The 23874-nt window shown below is 39.9% G+C and overlaps 1 protein-coding gene across 1 annotated transcript; it reads right to left on the bottom strand.

The window, feature by feature from the left end:
* On the bottom strand, positions 2250–3251 carry LOC104704615. Its single transcript, XM_010420671.1, has 2 exons — positions 2579–3251; positions 2250–2434 (listed from the first exon to the last, which is right to left on the bottom strand). Exons 1-2 carry the CDS (start codon positions 3249–3251, stop codon positions 2250–2252), a joined length of 858 nt encoding a protein of 285 aa, XP_010418973.1.

The raw sequence follows: 23874 nt of genomic DNA, 5'->3' as shown, positions 1-23874 counted from the left end.
AGACTGACAATTACCCTTGCATACTCCACCTGTTGCACAGGTTCACCAGAATTTTTAGTCTAGTGAATTTGAGGATCCTCTGGAGTTTTTGCAGTCCCATTTGAGTAGTGCTTGAATCGATCAAGCACTTTTTCAGCATAGTGGGTTTTAGACAAGATAAGGCCCTCATCAGTTCTGATGATTTTTATCCCCAAAATTACATCTGTTAAACCCAAGTCCTTCATGTCAAAATTTCTTTTGAGCATGTTTTTCGTTTGAGTTATGATGTCTTTGTTGTTGCCGATGATGAGCATATCATCTACATATAAACATAACAAAATATACCCTGATGGAGTAGTTTTGTAATATATGCATTTGTCACATTCATTAATGCGAAAACCATTAGACATCATCATACTGTCAAACTTCTCATGCCACTACTTAGGAGCCTGTTTGAGTCCATATAATGACTTCACAAGTTTACACACTTTGTGTTCTTGTCCTGGAATAACAAATCCCTCAGGTTGTTTCATGTAGATTTCCTCCTCTAAATCTCCATGGAGAAAAGCAGTTTTTACATCCATTTGATGGATTTCAAGATTTCTCAAGGCTGAAATACCTATGAGCATCCTGATCGAAGATAGTCTTGTTACCGGTGAATAGGTATCAAAGAAATCTAAGCCTTCTTTTTGCCGAAATCCTTGGACTACAAGCCTAGCCTTGCACCGCTCAATATCGCCATTGGGTTTCGTTTTATCGTAAAAATCCATTTACACCCCAAAGGCTTAAATCCTTGTGGTAGATCTGCCATCTCATAAGTATGATGTTGCATGATAGAGTTTTTTTCAGTTTTGACTGCTTCCTTCCAATAAGGTGCATCAGGTGTAGACATAGCTTCTGCATATGTTTGTGGTAGATTTTCAACTAGAAATGCTATCATCAGAAAATCATCACCAAACGATTTACTTTTGCGAGCTCGTTTGCTCCTTCTAGGTTCCAGTTCTGTTTCTACAAAAGTAGTACTCAAAGTATTGTCAGCTTCCAAAGTCGGTGCATCTCGTTGTTCACGAGTCCGTTTTTGAGTTTCCCTACAGGGGAAAATGTCTTCAAAAAATGAAGCATTTCTCGATTCCATAACTGTATTCACATGGATATATGGAATATCTGATTCATGAACCAGAAATCGATATGCACTACTGTTATATGCATATCCGATGAAGATACAGTCTACGGTCTTAGGCCCAATTGTGACCTTTTTAGGCGGTGGTACAAACACTTTTGCTCGACACCCCCACACTTTGAGGTATTTGTACGAAGGTATTGTACCTTTCCAAAGCTCATATGGTGACTTGCCAGTAACCTTATGCGGTATCCTGTTGAGGATGTAATTAGTGGTAAGCAATGCTTCCCCCCCCCCCACATGTTTTGGGCTAACCCAGATTCCTGCAACAACGCATGCATCATCTCTTTCAGAGTTCGATTATTTCGTTCCGCTACTTCGTTAGATTCTGGCGAGTAGGGAGCTGTTGTCTGATGTATAATGCCTTTTTCTCTGCAAAATGCATTGAACGGCTCATTATATTCTCCTCCTCTATCACTTCAAACTACTTTTATAGTTTTCTGAAGCTGATTTTCTACTTCGAGGGTGAACTCTTTGAATTTTTCCAGTGCTTCATCTTTGCTATGCAAGAGATATACATAGCAATATCTTGTGCAATCATCAATGAAAGTAACAAAGTATTTCTTACCGCCTCTAGTATGCACATACTTTAAATCACATAAGCCTGTGTAAATTAAGCCTAGAGGGTCGGTTGTTCTTTCAACGCGTGGTGAGGGAGTTTTAGTGAGTTTTGCTTGTACGCACACTTCACATTTTTCTTGGTTAGTTTTGAATTTTGGAATCAAATTCAATTTTTTCATTTTTTGCATTGTTTTCTAATTGACATGTCCTAAACGTTCATGCCAAGTAGTAAACGACTCAACCAAGTAAGCAATAGGTTTTTCTTTCATTTCAGCAACAGAAGCAGAAGCTACAATTTTCGGATGGATTGTCATTACAGACATCTTGATCAGTCCACCCTTAACAAAACCCTTTCCCAAATACATCCCATTTTTTCTTAAGAAATAACTTATCAGCCTCAAAATTGATCGAAAAACCATGCTTGCTTAGCACTGTTCCAGAGATGAGATTTTTCCGCATGTGAGGTACGTGCTTCACGTTCTGCAAGGTGAGCTCACGATCAGAAGTTAGCTTCAGAACCACTTTGCCCTTACCACTGCTCGTTTGACTTGTTCTTCTCGTAGGTGTTGAACATGGTCCTATCAGAGCATATGTGTGTGGTAGTACCAGTGTCGTAGTTCCACTCCACTGGGTTGTCTTCCACCATGTTAAATTCAGTAACCACCGCAACCATGTCTTCTTCAGTTAGGTTTGCCTGCAACTTGAGATCTTTTGCTTTGCTTTTGCAAACATCAGCCTTGTGTCCAATCTTACCACAATGATGACACTTTCCTTTGAACTTCCTCTCAAGGTTGCTCTTCTTGAAGTTTGGTCCATATGAAATCTTCAACGGTTTATGAGGAATAGAGATCCCTTTACCCTTGCCTTTAAACTTGGCCTTATGCTCAGCTACATGAATATCATGCCCCTGGCTTTGAGCATCCGAATCAGCTCCACGGTTGTTGTTCTCAACTCTCAACCGACGGATGAGATCATCAAGAGACATTTCCTTACGCTTGAAGTTAAGGTAATGCTTGAAATTCGACCAGCCTGGTGGTAGCTTCTCGATCAAGCAATTCGTCTTGAAGACATTGCAGATCGACATCCCTTCCAACTCGATCTCCTGAAAGATGCGTTGAAGAGCCTCCACTTGTTCTATTATTGGTTTGGAATCCACCATCTTGAAGTTCAGAAACTTCGTAGTTGAGAATTTCTGCATCCCAGACTCATCAGTCTTGTACTTGGTCTCCAAAGCTTGCCACATTGCTTTTGAAGTCTTGTACATACTGTAGAGATCATACAGATCATTGACCAAACGGTTCAGAATCTGACCTTTGCAACAATAGTCTCCTTGAGCCCAGCTATCCATACTGCCAACCACATACACGTCAATGTCACCTTGTGGAAGCGTTGGTGGATCCTCTGTGAGGTATCGTTCCATGTTCATGCTGACCAAGTAGTAGTGCATCTTGTTTTGCCACGTTTTGAACCCAGCTTTGCCATCAAACTTATCTGGCATCATCCCTTGGGAAGCCGAAGGTGGCATCCCCATGTGGGTTGATCTATTACCGAAAAGATTTTAGCACACGTTTTCTATACCCGAATCGGTAAGCTTTGTGTTTTCAAGTTCTTTAGCAAGCCGTTATACCAACTCCGCAGGAGTTTCAACAGGGGTTGCAGGAACCCTAGCACTGTCAACGTTGTTGGTGTTGTCTCCAGACATTTTTTCTGTTTCACAATAAATAGATCTGATTAATATATTAATCAAACAATTCAAGTAATTAAATTACACTGAATTAGTTTTGCAAACTCGCTTAACAACCGTTCACAGAAACCTGTTTCACAAACTCACTCAATTAAGAGCGTTCGTGGAAACTTGAGAGAGTAGAGAAGAAATAATTAAAGTAAAAGCGTTCTTCAAAAACTTTCCGCGTAAGCACCGAAAGATGAAAGCGGAAACAGTTTTTCAGAAGATTTTGAAATCGTTTTTTAAAATAAAAAATTTGAAAAATTCTCAATCCGTTTAAAGCGATAAGCAGAAAGCGGATTTATTGAATTAAGACTGTTAGGAGCGCAAAAATTGAATTGAGAAAAGATGTGAATTATATTTAAATTAACGAAATCAGAAATGAATTACAACAGCATAATATATAGCATATAATAAATCACGGAGGCGAGATATGATATCTCTTTCCTTAATTCCATAAATCGGCCGTAAGTGCTTTCGGACAATCATGATTTATGAATCCCAAGATACAACCGATAACGAACTATTACAGTAGCACACCAGTAATAGAACTCAAGCGAACAGATCTACATTATACTCTCGAGACTACTAACCTAAGAACTTACTTGAACTAAGCAAGGGAGAGGGAGAGAGATCTTCAGAGAAAGGAGTCTTTGTGTTTTTGAGTGTGAAAAATAATGAGAGGTTGTGCCTCTATATATAGTGGAAGGAGGGAGGTCTCAAGAAAATATTTAGTGAATATTCTCGGAGTGCTGCCCAAGTTGCTTGGAGTTCACACCAAGTCTTTCCAAAAAATTAAATGGGTCTAAAGCTTTCCAAAAAACTCAAAAACCCACGACGTATGCCCGCATCCACGCCCAGCCCATCCCGTCACGCATCCGTGCTCGGCTCGCCCCGCGTCCATGCTCGGCCCAACCCGGTTCGGTTCGGTTCGCGTGTGGGAATCTTTTCTCTTCCATCTACACACTTTTGAAACTAGAAAAGTGTGAAACTATATATATATATATGAGTAAAAAATCAGTCATATTTCCGATGTGGGATATTTCCCAAACCATCCCAAGTAGCTTATTTCACACTCTTATTTCTCATTCAAATCAACTCTGTTTTGGACGTATGAGTATACCATCTTGTAGTACTCGTTACCAGCTTTCCATTGCACTATCAACCCGATAATTCCGATCAGCCATTTGGCCGGAATTTGGCCGGAAAGCCGCCGGAAAGTCACTGTCCCAAAACCTGCAATTTTCTGAAACTTTTTTTTGAAAATTCAGTTCCAATACTAAAAAGATTTTGTATAGATCTAATCCGAAAATAGTCTATGAATATATATTTTTTAATTGAATACCCATTTAACAAAAAAACAATAATAGTGATAAAGGTATTTCTATGTCGTGTGATTTTTTTGTCGCCAAGTTTATTGTTAACAAATGAAGGTAAGTTTGAATAGCAATATCGGGCTGATAAGAAGCAGAAGTCATCTATTATTATTTATTAAGAAATTATTAATTCATACAATTTTTGGAAAAAGAATAATACTTCTTCTTTTTCAAAATATATGATTAACTAAAAGCATTCTTTAGCAAAAAAACTAAAAGCACGTAAATTAAGAAATGTTTACTTTTAAAAAGTTCAACTAATTAGAAACAATACTGTATAATATAAAATATTAATAAAAAAAATATTATATTTAAAAAAAATTATATTATGAAACAAAAAATCTCCTCTAAATCATCATATATTATAAAAGAAGAAATATTATTTAAAATATTTGATATTTAGTATTTTTACTAATGCTTTGGCGTCTACACACTACAACACAGTATGGCATCCCTAATAGTTAGTTAGTTTGATTAAATCAACTCAATTAAGGCCTCTAATTCATTCTATTAAACTCACAGAAGTCATAAGACTCATAACTTAATTAATAAAACATAAACTGGCCTCGTATAAGGGGTTAAAAGACTTTCAAAATGGAGTTTTACAGCCAAATCACTAATCTTGTGTATTCATCTTTTTCTCTTTTTGAAATTTAAATATACAAATACAACATTGTTCACCCAAACAACAAAACATATTCTTCATTTATAAACAAAAACATTTGTTTTATTCTTTACGGGTTTTAACTTTTAAACTCCCAAAACATTTTAGGATGGAAATTAGGAAATATCTAACCAAATAGATTCCTGTGAAGAAATAAATCTACGTCAACTCTACAATAATAATGAAATTGAGCTCATTGGACTACTATATATAGAAACAGTACGGATATCACTGAAGTAACATATATAGTTTGGTTTGTTTATCTAAACTGCAATCCTTTTACATGGGTGACAACATTTTTACCGCTCACTTGATGCATTTGACATCTCTAAAGCAAATTGGCTTAAATATCAATGAAGGGCAGTATAAAGATCTCTAAACCTACATCAATCCAAAATTTGTCTGAATTTTGATAACTTCGATAGTACATTTTATCGGTAAATTTTAACACTCTTCTATGAGGTAAATTTTAAGTGGCCGACGGCCAATAGTACGATGGTCAACAGAAAAAGTATTGTAAATGATCATCAAGGTTGTCCAGAAGAAAAGGTCGGCAAGCAATTATATTATCTCAGCTTTTGCTCTTTGAGTGCGCTTGCAGTCAAGTCAATCCAATCTCGAAAGGTAATAAAAATAGGTTTGGACAAGCTCTACCAATCATAAGTAAATTTTTCTCTCTTTGGTGAGTTAACTAGTTTCTCTTAATTAAATTGTACTGTTATAAATTTCTGCTAAAGAGCGTTTCGGTGAAGAAAGACGTTGGAAAAGCGTATATATTAGATTACCATTCCTATTATTCTATTGAACATAGAATAAGGCCTAAGAAAATTCAGCTAAACATAAAAATTAAACAATGAGAACAAAAATTGATCATATAATAAATATTTACAACCACCAGTTTAATATCTATGCTAACATCAGATAGCCCTAAAGGTTTTATTTAACAAGCGAAACTACGAAAGTGAACAAAAATATGAACAACTTGCACATTCCATCTATATATATAATCCTTCATAATTACAAGAGAGATTTTATAACTTTTGATATAATTTGAAGTACAATGTACAAGACATTATTTAGACATAGAATTTAAGTTACCACTTTTCTCTTTGGTTTATTGGAACGACTTTGCTACGGACCTTGACCTCGACGTGATGCTGAAGGTGGTGCATGGATTCGTGACATAACCGGAGAACGAACCATTTGGCCTTGTCCCCCGATTAGAAGAAGAAAGAGAGAAGCGCAAAATAAAAGAAGAGAAACGAGTGATGTCATAGTAACAATTATTATACTGCCTTCAAAATATCGACTAGCTAATTTATCTTACATAATAGAAACAGAGAAAGGGGGAAGATACAAAGTGAAAACTTTACAAAAGTCTTTTATGTCTACGAAATTGCCAAGTATAAACAGTACATGGCTACTGAATGAAATTGTGTTAACACGTTTTATAATTAAGACTGAGACACTGGAAGATGTTACGAGGTACTAACAAAATAAATATCAAGCATGGTGGATCCTGGTGGTGTTGGCTAATGTTCAAAAACGTGTTTTGCTATCAACCATGTATTTTCATGTAATTTTTTCTAACAAATTACCATTAGTGGTTAAATGACTTTTGGTGGTCTTTCTGTTCATACTTAACGTAGATATATATACTTAGATTTATCCACAATATTTGAATATGTGTAATATTTTAAAACAGAGTAAACATTTAAATATTGTATTCCTTTAAAACGGATGCAAATTTTTAAAAGGTTGGACCAGTTTCAGCCTATAGGTTGCATATATATGTAGTTACATTTAATGGGTTTATGTTAAACCATTGTGCCAACGGTTAGTCCCATACTCTTTAAAGTATAACATAATTATTAACCCCAAGAGATATCTAAAAACTAGACTCCACAACTTTATCATTTGGTGACCTTTTTACGAAAACAAAAAATGGCTGCATGGCGGATCCAGCAACTGATTTGCAATTGCAGAAAGAACAATCAAATCCTTCATTTCTTACATTTAATGGGTGCATATTAAACAATTATGCCATTTTAGTTATATTTAGCATTATGGGCTTAAACCGTTGATTGCTACTTGTTTGAGAATATGTTGCTTAATTAAGCGTGTTATATACTTAAGAGAATGAGACCAATATGAGAATAAACAAAGAAAGCTTTAACACTGAACTTTAGCAATATTATTTTTCAGTAGTTTTGTCATGTCCACAATGCTCATATTTATACATCTAGGAGAACATTATAGATTTATTTGACTATCTACTCATCATCTAATGATAAGAGGGAATCATAACAGCTTGTTAGTACAATCTTACAGTTCTCTCCAGCTTACAGCTCTCTCCAGCTGGTGGTCTTGGCATTTTCATAGTCATCTTTCTCTGCTTCACTATTTTGTCTTGTTGTTGCAGAGAAGAGAAGCTTGTTGGACTGATGGATTTGATGGGTCTGTAGTGTTTTGGTTTGAGCCCAAAACACTTTTGTTATGACTCGGTTGTTGTAAACTCTCATCTCCCCATAAACTGATGGCGGGAGGTATCCCAACACTCAGTTTGAAATGAAGGTGTTGGAAAGCTTCTCGAGGAAGGGACTTCATAAAAATATCTGCAAGTTGCAGAGCAGCAGACACATGTTGTACTTCAAAGAGACCAAGGGCTACTCTCTCTCGAACATAGTGATAATCAACCTCAATATATTTTGAACGGTTGTGAAATACTGGATTGGCGGAAAGATAGACACTAGTAAAATTTACTCACATAGCCACGGCTTTCCCACGGCACATCCGTGGCTACAAAAATTAGTCACGGATTAACTACGAAATAGCTACGAAATGGTGGTCGTGGCAGGTTTGTGGCAACTTCGTGGCTGAAAGCTATAGAAAATTCACGGAAAAGCTTGTGGAAATTTAGCTACGATTTTGCCACGCAATATCAGTGGGTAATAGCCACGAAAGGCCACGAAAACAGGTCATGAAAAATTAGCTACGAACCAGCTACAAGAAATATGTGGCTACCTAGCGACGACGGATAAGGCGTGGCTAATTTGTGACTACGGTTACCATGGGATATCCCCATCGCAAATTTGTGACAAGGTTTGAATTATTTGTGATTTGAAACTTGACATAAAGAAATGTCAATCAATGTTTTTTTTGTTTATTGTGTTTTTGACATAAAGTTTAGAGAATATATTCATTTCGACAAAAACTATGAGTGATTGATTTTATTTTTGTCTACAAGCCAAGCATTTTCCATGGAATTATTTGTGGGTGAATGTGATATTTTTTATAGCCACAGAAACTGTTGCGGCTAAGCCGTGGGTAGTTTGTATTACAAATAAAACGTGTCTTCTTCTTATCATTTCATACACAACAACGGAAAACAAAAGTCCTTATTTTTCCAAAACACTTACTCTTTTTAAGCTATTGTTCTCACTTTATACAATCCAAATATGTTTAATTATTTTGCTTCGAGAGAGTGGATGGATCGACATATAGATCCACAGAAGAATCATGTATCAGAAGAGTTTATAGAAGGGGTTGACACATTTCTTCGATTTGCGTGTAATCAACATTCTTATATGGAGAGAGGAACTTTACCTTGTCCTTGTTCACGGTGCAGGAACATAAAGCAGCGGGATGTCCAAACTGTTTCGAAGCATCTATATCGGAATGGATTCAAAGGGAATTATTATGTCTGGACGAGCCATGTTGAAAAATGTTATGATGCGGGTGAAACATCGTCGAGGTCAAATTATTTTCCGGTTGAAGAAGAAACTTGGAATAATCATTCTACACATGATCAGCTGTCGTTCGAAAATTATGGTAACATTTCATACGAAGATGTTAACATGGGACAAGAAGCTGCGCCTAATTTTCAAGAGTATATGACGAAACGGTCAATGAAGAGCCATACCATGATAATGTTTTTCAAGCGTTTGAAGAATCTAATCAACCTCTTTATGATGGGTGCATTGAAGGGATTTCTCAAATGTATGTGACATCGCGTGTGTTGAACATAAAGTCAAAGTGGAATTTGGCAGAAGCATGCGTCGAAGAAATATCACAAACAATTAAAGATGTTTGTCCCAAGCCAAATAAAGTTCCTGGGTCTTATTATGAAACGAAGAAATTGACTCGGGCGCTGGGATTGCCATTACAAAAGATTGATTTTTGTGAGGATAACTGCATGCTTTTTTGGAAAGGGGAAGACCGAGAGCTTATGTAGTGTCAGTTTTGTAAGAAAGACAGATTCCATCCGAACAACGACAAAGGAAAAAATAAACCTAACCAAAGAATGTTTACCTAACAATCACAGAAGGTTTGAAGAGGTTATATCAATCGGAGGTGACAGCGTCTCATATGCGATGGCATGCTGAACATATCTCTCCAGAATGAGAAATGATACACCCATCAAATGGAGCAGCGTGGAAGCATTTTCAAGAGGTATATCCTACATTTGCTAATGAGAGTCGTAATATTTATCTAGGCTTGTCATCAGATGGATTTAATCCAATTGGTATGAATGGTGAGGCACATTCGATTTGGCCTGTGATCGTGACTCCTTATAATCTTCCTCCTGGTATGTGTGTGAAAAAAGAATATTTTTACTTAACAATACTAATACCAGGGCCAAATCATCCAAAGAAAAGTCTGGATGTTTTTTTGCAACCGCTGATTGAAGAACTAAAGAGTTTATGGAGCGACAGTGTGGAATCATTTGATGCATCAAAAAATCAAAATTTCAAGATGCGAGCTGCATTAATGTGGACAATCAGCGATTCTCGGCATACGGAATGCTTTCTGGGTGGATGACGCATGGTCGATTAGCGTGTCCATACTGTCTAGATGAGACGAAGTCGCATTGGTTGCCTCATGGAAGAAAACATAGCTGGTTCGATTGCCACAGAAGGTTTTGACCGTCAGATCATCCTTACAGGCAGAATGTGAAATTGTTTAGACGAGGAGCTACAGAGAAGGATCATCCTCCACCGTGGCTTACCGGAGAAGAAATTTTGCGGGAAAGAATCAATACCATTGAAGGATTGTACAAAACCGTTGACTGCGGAGGGAATGGCCACGACAATCCTGCTCGAACAATTGATGGGTATGGTGTGCATCACAACTGGGCGAAAAAGAGTATTTTTTGGGAGTTACCGTATTGGGAAGATTTACTTCTTAGACACAATCTTGATTTCATGCACATAGAAAAAAAATTCTTTGATAATCTCATCAAGACGGTGTTGAATGTTCCGGGAAAAACAAAAGATAATATTAGATCGAGGATGGATCTCCCAGCATTATGCAGCAGAAGAAAGGATTTAGAGCTTACTCTGGATAGAAAAGCGCCAGTGTCAATATTTAGATTAACGGCTAAAGGTAAAAAAAAAATTCTAACGTGGCTAAAAAAAGATATCAAATTTCCAGATGGTTATGCTTCAAAATTTAGCCGTTGCGTAGATGAAAAGTCTTGGACGCTGTCGGGACTAAAAAGTTATGATTGTCATGTCATCATGCAACGACTTCTTCCATTTGCTTTCTTAGAACTTCTACCTAAATCGTCAACACTACAATTTCAGGTAATAATGCTGTCTTTTGTTTTTTAAAGTTATACTTAAAGTTGATATAATCTGTCCAATATTTTTTTTTAGATATTGCATTTTTTTTTCGGGATGTATCTTCGAAGACATTAAAAGCTGAAGATATTGCAGTTTTGAAAGAAAATGTTGCAGTGAAACTTTGCAATTTAGAGAAGATATTCCCTCCATCATTCTTTGATGTTATGGAACATCTTCCTGTCCACCTGCCAGATGAAGCACCTTTAAGTGGCCCCTTGCAGTATAGGTGGATGTATCCATTTGAAAGATGTATGTACCATCTAAAAAAGAAGGCTAAAATTGGAGGATTGATTATTGCACAATCTTTGATTGAAGAGATTTCATATGTCTCAAGAAATCATTTTGAACATGCAGTTTTTTCACAATCTCCTGAAAGTCTTGAAGACATCCAATTTAGTTACGCTTATCCAGATGTTCCAACTATATTCAAACCTGCAGGACATATTGGTGGGAAAATGACAAATGGGTGGTTAAATGATGTCGACTACAACGTGCTCCAAACGTATTTAATGCTCAATTGTGCTGAATTTTCTCCGTATGAGAGGTATAATTATAGTTATTTTATCAGTATATAATAATTATATAATTTCAAATATATATTTTTACATCAATTTTAAAATTTAAACAGAATGTTTGAAGAATATATGACGCGAAGCAATCCTGATATTACCTCGAACGCATTGGAGATTGCTAAAGAAAACCACTATGCCTAATGGGTTAAAGATTATGTAAGTTTATTTTATTAATAATGTTATTCATTAATATATGTTAGATTCAATAATTTAATCTATAAAATTGTCACATAATATATTAATTAATTAATTATACACATTATTTGGAGATCAATGATGCAAGTAGATCATATATTTTTCCATTGTAGATGGTAGAATTTGTACAAGGCCAGAGACACAATTTCACATCTTGGCCTATGTACTACACACGAGGATACCACTTCCACACTCATAGACATCTACAAGATAAAAGAACTCAAAATTATGGTGTTATTGTACGTGGAACCACCGACAAAGATTATTACGGACTTATTGAAGAGATAATCATGATCGATTACCATGGTGCTGTTTGTTTGAAGACAATGGTTTTCAAATGCAGGCGGTTTGATACGACAGTGTAACATCCGCGAACCGGAATCCCGGTTTGGGATGTACATCGATCGATGTTGGTGATGCATCGGTCAATGCAAGGCCGGTTCTGTTGCGCTTTGGGGTTAGGAAAACCCTAGAATCGTTTATAAAAGCAGAAACTCGTGGGTTGGCCGAGGTTTGGGCCGTTTGTGCAGAAAAAGAAAGAGAGGAAAAATTTCTTGAGTGTTCTTGGGATTTTTGGGAGATTGGAGGCTATTCCTGTAGAGATTTGTAGCTGGGATCGTTTTAGGAGCTTCCTAGGAGCGTTGTTTTGCTTGTTTGAGGTTCAAAATCGTCTGTGGCAAAGGTAAGAGCATGACCATGGCTTGTTTATTTGTTGTTTGGCTTGTTAGGATGTTATTTGGAGCTTTGGGAAGCTTTCTTGTTGCTTGAGATCGAGTTTTGGTGGTGTAGGAACGGAGATCCTGCGAGAAGCTTCAGGGAAAAATGGAGCTCGGCATGTGCGTCGGTCGATGCAATGCGAGGACGATGCATATTGACCTATGAGCATCGATTGATGCCATGTGGAGGCGTCGATCGATGCAATTAGGGATTTCGTGCAATGTCGAGCATGCGTCGGTCGATGCAGTGTGCGTGTCGGTCGATGCAAGTGTACCTTGCATCTGTTTATGCAAGCTTGTGTCGGTCGATGCAGCCCCAGTTGGTGTCGGTCGATGCATGGGTTGGTGTCGGTAGATGCAGAGTCCTGGTTTGTGAGTCCTGGTTTGTTATTGTTTGGTTATTGATTGTCGGTTGATGGATAGAGATGTTTCTATTATTTGTGTGTATAGCCCAGTAGATGGGAGGATTGCCTTACTGAGTGTTTATAAAATACTCATGCATCTTAATTTGTGTTTGTGGTGCAGCTAAAGGCAAAGTATGATTGTGGAATCAAGGTAATGAAGAGGAGGATGTTCTAGTGTCTCGCTTGTTTGTTGTCTGGCTTCTGTTAGGTCGCTAGAGTTGAGTCCTAGAATGTTGTTCAGGATTGATGTTTATGTGATTCATGATGTTTGGTTTTATTGATTTAATGTTGTTCAGGATTTGATGTTTGTGGTTTAATGGTATCGATTATTTCTTCTGTTGGTTGTTGTGGTTAGGTGGCTAGTGGGTATGAGACCAATAGTTTATATTATTATTATTAATATTATTATTATTATTACTATTATATATATTTTTTTTTTAAACGGGTTGGATCGTTTCAGTTTGGTATCAGAGCCCTTACGGTTCTAGGTTTGGGTTCGCTAGGCTTTGCGCTGTAGATGTTTGGGATTTGCATGTCTTGATTGATTATGTGAGTTAGTTAATTGTGTGTAGCATGGAGTCCTAGAACATCCTCTTCGAGCCTACAGTATGATCCCACGGTGAGTTTATGTTTTTGTGTTATGTTTAATTGTGTGCTTAGCCTTCTGTTTATGGTAGTGAAGATGGTTAGAGAGCATGCTGTTGCTGGTCGTGGTCGTGGACGCGGTCATGGTCGTGGTACGGGGAGAGTCCTAGTGGTTAGCGATATTGTGGACCAGAGTGTGACAGCTGAGGGTGTTGGTGAGTCGCAGGGCCTTCAGGAGGGATCCACGATGTGGCCGGTGGGGGCAGAGTTGGTCCTCGAGTGGACGGTGATGCTAGGGTTCTAGGTGCGGGATTCCCAGCGGGTGGAGTTCCTGTAGGAGGTGTTGACCTGGCGGGCTTGTTGACACAGCTGTTAGAGCGGATACCGGGAGTGGGTTCGACTCAGGCAAAGTTATTACTGCTAGTGGCGGCAGGGGTGCAGCAGCCAGTGATTGCGGATGTAGGGGTTCATTCATGTTATGTCAGTATGCTGAGGGAGATGAACTATATAAGTAACGAGCGGTTTTCGGGAGGTACTGATCCTACTGTTGCTGATGCGTGGAGGACGAGAGCGGAATGTAACTTCCAGTCTCTCAGATGTCCTGAGGAGTTTTGGGTGGATATAGCGGTACCCAACCTGATTGGTGATGCTTAGTTGTGGTGGAGAGCAGTGGCTGCTAGGAGGGTGCAAAGGGAGATGTCTTGGGCTGACTAAGTGGGGGAGTTCAACCGTAAGTATTTTCCTCGAGAGGAACTAGATTGTTTGGAGGTGCAGTTCCTTCAGCTATCTCGGGAGACTCGGTCAGTGCGGAAGCTTGCCTTGGAGTTCAGTCAACTTTTGATGTGTGGGGGTCGTGCTATGATGTGTGGGAGTGTGAGGGTGCTTAGATCAGGAGGTTTATGAGGGTCCTACGTGATGACTTGAGGGTTCACTGTAGGGGACGGGGTTATGCTACGTGTGCAGAGCTGGTTGAGATTGCAGCAGAGATTGAGGAGGATATCCGGGCACAGGCAGTAACGGTTAGTCCAGCGGTGCAGCCTAGGAAGGCTCATCACCATGGGGGTTCCGGCAAGGACGGCAAGCCTGTGCAGGGAACCAAGAGGAAGTGGGAAGCTACGCAGAGTCTGAGTGGTGCAGGGTGCTACGGGTGCGGTAGTTTGGAGCACAGGGTAGCTAGCTGTCCCCATAGGAGTGCAACGTCGGTGGCTTAGGCAGCGGTTCGTTTATGTTATCATTGCAGGGAGCCTGAGCACATTAAGCCCAAGTGCCCAAAGTTACAGCAGATGGTAGTGGCAGCGGTTCAGCATGTGGTGCAGCCTGGAGTGCAGCAGGTGGCACAGATTGAGCAGGCACCACAGGTTTACACGACTGTCGAGACTGGTGGAACCAGTGTCGGGGGATCACATGTATAATTTCTGGTACTTAAACTTTGTGAATTTCAGTAGATTCAGATTTTAGGTCGTGCCTGTGGTAAAGTGTTAGGTTCTCTACACATGAGGTTTGTGTAGAGACCTTGTTGGTGGGCGGGTTTAAGTCCCACGTTATGTTTGATTCTAGAGCTACTCATAGCTTCATTACTCCGGAGTGCGCAGAGAGTGCTGATATCATAGGAGATCCCGGGGAGCAAGCGGGAGTTGTCAGAGTTGCTAGAGGCAAGTTCCTGAGGGTCATTGAACAGGCGAGGGGTGTTGATATTCAGATCGCAGGAGAGTCGTGGCCATCAGATTTGTTTATCAGTCCAGTGGAGCTATATGATGTTATCATGGGAATGGATTGGTTGCATCTTCATAAGGTTCATCTTGATTGCCATCAGGGTAGAGTGGATTTTGAGCATCCAGGAGGGAAGTTGGTTTTTGAGGGAGTTAGACCGACTTCGAGGAGTCTCGTGATCTCGGCCAAGCAGGCTAGGAAGATGATCGAGAAGGGTCGTGAGGCTTATTTGGTTACTATATCGATGCCATAGTCAGTAGGCCAGTCTACGGTTAGCGGTATTCAGGTTGTTGAGGAGTTTGAGGATGTGTTCCAGTCGTTGCAGGGGTTACCACAATCTCGGTTCGATCCTTTCACGATTGAACTGGAACCAGTGATGACGTCATTATCCAAGGCTCCTTACAAGATGGCTCCAGCAGAGATGGCAGAGCTGAAGAAGCAGTTGGAGGATCTGTTGAGCAAGGGATTCATCCATCCTAGTGTATCACCGTGGGGAGCGCCGGTGTTATTTGTTAAGAAGAAGGATGAGAGTTTCCGCTTGTATATTGATTATAGGGTTTGAACCGGGTCGTTCCCAGGATCGATGAGTTGTTGGATCAGTTGAGAGGTGCTACTTGGTTCTCCAAGGTAGTTCTGGCGTCGGGTTACCATCAGATCCCGATATATGAGGCAGATGTGAGGAAGATTGCAATCAGGACGAGGTATGGGCATTATGAGTTTGTGGTGATGCCGTTTCGGTTGACTAACGCACCAGCAGCGTTTATGAGATTGATGAACAGTGTGTCTGTCATCATTTTCATCGACGACATCCTCGTTTATTCCAAGAGTCCTGAGGAGTATGCAATGCATTTGAGGGCAATTCTAGAGAAGCTGTGTGAGCAGAAGTTGTTTCATAAGTTTAGCAAGTGTATTTTCTGGCAGCGTGAGATGGGTTTTTTGGGTCACATTGTTTCTGTATAGGGGGTTTCTGTAGATTTGGAGAAGATTCAGGCTATCAAAGATTGGCCTAGACTGCAAAATGCCACTGAGATCAGGAGTTACTAGAGAAGGTTTGTGCAGGTGTTTATGAGCAGAGCACGGTCGATGACTAAGTTGACAGGGAAGGATGTTCCTTTTGTCTGGTCACAGGAGTGCGAGGAGGGCTTTGCAAGCCTGAAGGAGATGTTGAATACTACGCCAGTGTTGACTTTACCAAAGCAGGGAGAACCCTATGTGGTTTATACATATGCATCCAGAGTTGGTTTGGGATGTGTGTTGATGCAACATGGGAAGCTGATTGCCTACGATTCACGGCAGTTGCAGAAGCATAAGGACAACTATCCTACTCATGATTTGGAGATGGATATTGTAGTTTTTGCCCTAAAGATTTGGAGATCTTATCTTTATGGTGCAAAGGTGCAGGTGTTTACAGATCATAAGAGCCTGAAGTACATATTCACTCAGCCCGAGCTGAATTTGAGGGAGAGACGGTGGATGGAGCTGGTGGCGGATTATGATTTGGAGATAGCCTTCCACCATGGTAAGGCTAACTTGGTTGCAGATGCTCTGATTCGGAAGCGAGCGGTTTTGGCTCAGGAGCAGGATATGCAGTCTCTGGTAGGAGAGATCAGTGAGTTGAGTTTGTGTGCTGTTTTGCAGGAGCCGTTGGGTTTGGTGGCGGCTGATAGAGCAGATCTTTTGAGCAGAGTGCAGTTGGCTCAGGAGAAAGACTTGGGGCTGGTGAATGCCTCAAAGGATGTCTATTCAGAGTATCAAGTTTCGGCTAATGGTACAATTTTGGTGCATGGGCGGATTTGTGTGCCCAAGGATGAGGAGTTGAGATAGGAGATCCTGAGAAAGGCTTATGCAAGCATGTTCTCTATTAATCCAAGAGCGACTAAGATGTACAGTGATCTCAAGAGGTATTATCACTGGGTCGGGTAAAAAAGGATGTAACTAGTTGGGTTGCCAGGTGTGATGTGTGTCAGCTAGTGAAAGCTGAGCATTAGGTCCCTGGTGAGTTACTGAAGAGTCTTCCCATTCCAGAGTGGAAGTGGGATATGATCACTATGTACTTTGTTTTAGGATTGCCAGTGTCTCGGACTTGTGATGATATTTGAGTCATTGCGGACCTGTTGACTAAGTATACACATTTTCTGGCCATTAAGAAGACTGATGGAGCAGCGGTCTTGAAACGACCTAACCCGTTTTTTTTTTAATAAAAAATAAAAAATTATAATAATAATAAACTACAACTATTGGTCCCATACCCACTAGCCACCTAACAACAAGCACAACCAACAGTGGAAATAACAGATACCAATATCTAAACAATAATACAATAACTGATAACCAATAACAAATATAACAATACTCCAATATCAAACAACAGGAAACAAGGAACCAACAACCTAGCAAGTTCTAAAGACCCAACTCTAGCAACATAGCAATGCTAGACAACATCCAATCGAGTCCCTAGAACATCTTCCTCTTCATTGCCTTGATTTCACGATCACACTTTGCCTTTACCTGCATCACAAACACAAATTGCAATGCATGAGTATTTTCTAAACACTCAATAAGGTAATCCTCCCATCTACTGGGCTATACACACAAGCAATAGAGATACTCTAACCATCAAACAACAATCAACAAACAAACCAGGATCTGCATCGACCGACACAAAGATTGCATCGACCGACACCATCAGGGACCAGCATCGACCGACACAAGGTATGCATCGGTCGACACCAGGTTCACTTGAATCGACCGATGCTTCCACTTGCATCGTTCGACAGATGCTCGACATCACGCGGAAATCCTAACGCATCGACCGATGCCTCCACCTGGCATCGACCGACGCTCCTAGGTCAATCCGCGCCATCCTCACACTAGCATCATCTGACGCACATAGTGCATCGACCGATGCTCATGCCGAGCATTGTTTTCCCTAAAGCTTCTCGTCGGATCTTCGTTCCTACAACCACAAGAATCAATCCCAAGCCACCAGAAAGCTTCCTAATGCCTCACATAACATACTAGCAGGCCTAACAACACAGAAACAAACAGATCAGAGTAATCTCCAGCTTAGATAAGTCATGGTCATGCACTTACCTTTGCCAAGAAGTTTCTGAATCATAAACAATCAAGAACACGCTCCTACAACGATCCCAGCTACAGATCTCTACAGGAAACACCTCCAAACACCAGGAATCACCAAGAACACTCAAGAACACTTTTTCTCCCTTCTTTTCTCTCAAAAACGGCCAAAGTCGTCTAATGAGACAAAAGGAACGACTTAAGGGTTTCCCTTTCCCTTTTGCCCAAAACGCAGCGTTTAACTTAAGTCAAAACGCAGGAAAAAGAGTCAGCATCGACTGATGCTCCTCCAGCATCGATCGATGCACATCCCAAACCGGGATTCCGGTTCGCGGATGTTACGATTCTCCCCCACCAATTTAGATTTGTCCTCGAATCTCGATCAACACTCAGCCAAGGACTCCCGTGCTACCGTCTCCACGGCCCGCACTCCTCCAACCGATATACGAAAAGTCATCCCTAGGCGATAGACTCATGCTCTAAGCATTATTTGCTCTCGACTTTTGGATTTTCCTTTACTCATAGGCCTAAACCTTGAGTTTTTATTGGCTCCTCATAAGACTGAAGCCTGCATGCCATAATATTGGTGAAAGAAAGATGTATGGAATGATGATGTATGGAATGAATAGAAGTCAGGGTGTTTCAATTCCCCTTATGCAGTTGCAGTATAAGAGGTGTCAATCCTATCTGAGTGATTGTGAACAATTAAGATGTGCATATGAGTCTAAGTCAAGCCAATTGTAAAGATTGTTTGTCACTAACAATCCTAAAATGAGATATGAAATGCAGAAAGTAAAAACAACTAGAACAAGATACTAAATGCAAACAGAACAGACAAATTAAAGCTATAATGAAACTAGAACAGAGATAGACACTATGCTAATGAACTAATGCAAGACAAGTAATGAACAGGAAACTACGTGAATGCAATGGAAATGAAACAGGAATGAAACAAGACAATCACAAATCAAAAACACAAGTTCTGGGGATGAACTCGAGCAGCACTCGACCGAGTGTAGGTCGAGTACGTGGTCGAGCTAGACTTAAACGTGAAAACAGAGCAACACAAGAAAAACAGAGCAATGCTAAAACTAATCAAACAACAAGCAAGCAATGATATTTAGACTAAGATTTCAATAAACAAAGAAGGCCTTGAGGAGGGATTCATGGGCTGAGCTAATCATTGTGGTTATCTAACTTGGTCAACAAATCTCAAGCAAACATTGAGCTGATCTCTAGACATACTATTCTAATACATGTTTAATCCACTCTCATGGCAAGAAACAATCAAACCTATGCATTTCTAGACTTGTTCTCACAAAGAAAAGAATCTACACAAGCAGGCATTAAGCAATACATCTCAAACCAAACAAGACTTCTAATCTCTTAGCAAGCCTAATGGTAAGCTCTAGATCTAGCCTTATCTATGCTCCTTAGACATTGGTGTGATGCTAAGATGCTTGAAATCAAACCCTACCTTCTCAGATATAGGATCAGCATTAAGATCATCTAGCCTAGAAGAGATCTACAACAATCAAGCTTGACCAAATCAAACAAACCACAAGATCAACCCAGCCTAACCCATCCTCAAGGTCCTAAACAAACTACTCACAAGAACACATGGTGAAATATGTCAAAAACCCAGAAAATAATGAAACTTGCATCATTAGAAAGATGAAACAGAGATCTACAATATTGATGAAGGAATAAAACTCGAAATCTTAATACTTTGAAAGTTATGAAACAAACAAAATATAAGAATCTAGTCTTTCTCTCTCAAACAAGTACAAAATCTAAAAAAAAAAAAAAGTGCAAAAGGAATAATATCTAAAAAAGGTAAAAACTAGGTTTTAGACTCTCTAAAAAGCTGGACTCTTTGGTGGCTGCAGGTACAAGGGCTTTATATAGGAGATGAGGTGGAAGCCCTAAAAATACAAAAAGTCAAAGTAGTCAACGGCTCGGTCAACTCGACCAGTGCTCGGTCGAGTGGCTGGTCGAGCTGGCTTCTCTCGTGCACTCTCCACTCGGTCGAGTCCTCCTCAGCACACGGTCGAGTGGTGGTCGAGTGGTGCGGTCGAGTTGGACTCCGGACCTTGATTCTACAGCCTTAACTCTCTTGTTTTCTCCTCAGGATTGCTTCACTTCTCCTCAGCATTGCTTCCATGCTCCTTAAGCTCCAAAATCACCTGTTTATGCATGAAAAGATGCAAATGCAATGCAACTATACTCTAATGCATGATTAGTCCTAAAGCTACACAATAATGGCCTAAATGGATAGCAAAAGATGCAAAAGTTGTGAATAAACTAAGGGAAAACAAGGTAAAATATATGAACATCAACACCCCCAAACTTAGTCTTTGCTTGCCCTCAAGCAAATAATCAAGACAAAAGAAGGTAGGTGAGGTTTGAAAGTGGGATCTCAGCTCCTAAAGCTTGCAAATAGACTATCTAGAATCAATGTCCAAGTTACTAGTACTATGATGCAAGTTGAATGAGCTATACTTAAAGACTTTAGACAAGCATATCACAACCTTCACTGATTTGAGCCTTAGACATCCACATGCATTCAAATCAACCATTTCCTTTAACATTCATTAATCAAGAACATGAATCAATTCTATGCAATGCTTAAACTCATTTGGCTTGGCAGTAAAAGGTTTAGAGACAATGATGGTCTCTTTTTAGAGTAGGGCTTATCAATATCAAGGTTCTCTCATAAAAAATGGATTGAGCTTTAGAAGAATGCTAAAGGTAAGAACACTTAGACACATACAAGAACAAAACCTTGTCTACCCAAAGGCACCCAAAGTGTTTATCCTATCAATCTAAACCCAATTGATCCTAGTGCTACCCTTTAACTTCTTTTCTTCTTTTTCACCCTTTTCTCTTTTGGTTTTAAAGTCTTAGGAGAGGTTTCTTATTTGATCTTTCTAGTGGAATGGGGGATTCTTACTTATTTGCTATGGTTCTCTTTTCTTCTTATTCTTAAGACATATAAGCATTTTGCTAGACTTCTCTTTTCTTTCTTTCTTTTCTTTAACTAGAACCATCTTTAAACAACCTTATTCTTCCCATTCTTTCACTAGACTTTAAATTTTCTTAAACACATTCCCCTCCTAAAGACTCTAACCTTTTCTTTCTCTTTTTCCTCTTTTCTTTTCATAATAGCCAAGTCCCAAACCCAACAAGTGAACCACCTAGTCCTATCTAGTTTGAAAAATGCAAACTAGAACTACACAAGGCTTTACTCTTGTCAGTTCAAACCTAACACTTTCTACCAAGCTCAATCCCAAAAATAGGCCTCACACACACAAGAATAAACATGGCTTGAAAGAAGGTTTGGTTTAGGGGTAGGGGAACTGATTCTTAATGAGGAAATCAGCTACTTGGATCAACAAGAGTGGTAAAAAGGAAGAAGATGATCCAAATATGTATATGGTATCCATGAGTTTAAAGCAATGCACACATTGATAATTGAAAGTCAATATTAGGTTCTTATAAATAGGAAATGGTTTCAAATCTCAACATGCTTCAATTTAGACCAAATGCAATGTAGGAATTCAAGGCTTGGTTCAATCTTATTCTTCTAACCACTCAACTAGCATCAAAGTACTATTAACTTGGGCATTGATCCTAGTCTAGTGAATAAACAAGCTAACAAGGGAATACTCATCATAGATCCCTAATGCAAATACTATACAATCCTACATGAAACATGCTAAACAAGATCCTAATGTGCAGTGCAAACTACATGAACACTCTTTTTTTTTAAAGATTTTTGCAAAAAATTTCAAATTTTTAGGGTTTTTCTATGCCTTAGATGCTATGCAAGTATTAACATGATGATGCTAAAAATTTGAAATAAGAATCACAAAACACAATGTCAAATGCTATCTCAAACCCTCCCCCAAACTTAAATCACACAGTCCCTGTGTGAAAGAAATTTGATTGAGGATTCAAGATGAAAAACAAAAAACAAAACACAATGTCAAATGCAATGATATCTACAAGTGAAGGTGATAGTGGTACCTTAGGGATTGTGGAAGTAGTTGTCCACATCCATCTGCATGCTGTCATAGGAGTAGTTGGGGTCTTGCTGGTGACTTGGAGGTGGAGATTGGGGCAGCTCGACGATGGGAATCGACCGGGACTCGGTCGAGTACGTGCTCGAGTGGGGGGGTCGAGCTGGACCACGAGTGTCAAAATGTTGACCTTGCTGCTGGTAGAACTGCTGGTAGAGTGCTGGATCCATGAAGTACTGGGGTGGGATGGGAGGGTAACCTTGATATCCTGGATAAGCAGCTGGAGGTGGGAAGCCATAGGTTGATCTGGGCTGGAACTCGGCCGAGTGCATTGGAGGTGCTCGGTCGAGTGGGTGCTCGAGTGACCCGGTCGAGTACCTTGAAAATGGTTGTTCTCGGGTACTTGAGCTCCTCTTCCTCTGATTTGGCTCATACATTGAAGCCCTAGCTGGTTCCACAGGGTTCGCAACTCTAGAAAGTGCTCTAGTTGAGCTACTCCTCCTCAAAGGGCTTGATGGTGTAGGTGAAGAATTCCCACTCTTCAACTCAGCAATCTCCTTCTTTAAGCCCTTGATAGACTTAGCCATGTTGGTCACCTTCTTCTTCAGCTTATCAAACCTCTTCCCATGCCATTTGTTCCATTTTTGCAAAAGGGTTAATCTCTTGGTAGCCTCCCTCACTCCTCTACTATCTCTTGGGTTGAGCTCATAATCCTCAAAGTAAAATTGCTCCTCCCCATCAGCCATTTGCACATCTCCAGCTTCATCAACTCTAAGTTGAACTATCCCATCAAACAAATGCTCCTCAACTGGCCAAAAGTCAATGTTGGCTCCTTCTTGAATGGTGGTGAGCTCTTGGTTAGGCAAAATCAGTTGCTTTTTCCCAAGTGTTGGAAGTTCAAAGTTGAAAATGTGATTCCCTTGATGCATCTCCTTGGCTAGGATGAGAGTAGAGGTGAGGTAGCTAGAGTCAATCCATCTTGGTGAAACCCTTTCTCCTATAAGTGGAACCTTAGCAGCTTGTAGGATTGGAGTAATGATGCCTCCAATGGTTAGTGCTCCTCTTGATCCTTTATTCTCCAACTTGCCTACCCAACTTCTCAAGTAAATTATGTGGTCAATGAGCACCATTGCTAGGTCAGTCTCCACAGTGCTCCCAAGAATGATGGTGCCATTTCTTGCTTGGAAGATGACTCCATTGAGAGCCAAATCAATCATCTTTAGCTCCCTCTCATTAATATTCCCAGTCTCCTTCCTAGCAAAGAAGGTGTTGGCAAGAGCTTTGTGGAAGTACCTTAGGACTGGGCTCCTTATCCTTGAACTCTTGGAATTGGAGGATGAGTAGAATTTGTTGTCCCCAATTGTTTCCCACACAGTATAGAGCTCTTCTCTTGGAATCATCAAACTCCTATTGCTCCCAACCTCANACATAGAGGTCTTCTCTTGGAATCATCAAACTCCTATTGCTCCCAACCTCAAAACC

The sequence above is a fragment of the Camelina sativa genome, chromosome 7 (assembly GCF_000633955.1).
Source record: "Camelina sativa cultivar DH55 chromosome 7, Cs, whole genome shotgun sequence".
Lineage (NCBI taxonomy): Eukaryota > Viridiplantae > Streptophyta > Magnoliopsida > Brassicales > Brassicaceae > Camelina > Camelina sativa.
This window is presented reverse-complemented; position numbering and strand designations above follow the sequence as displayed.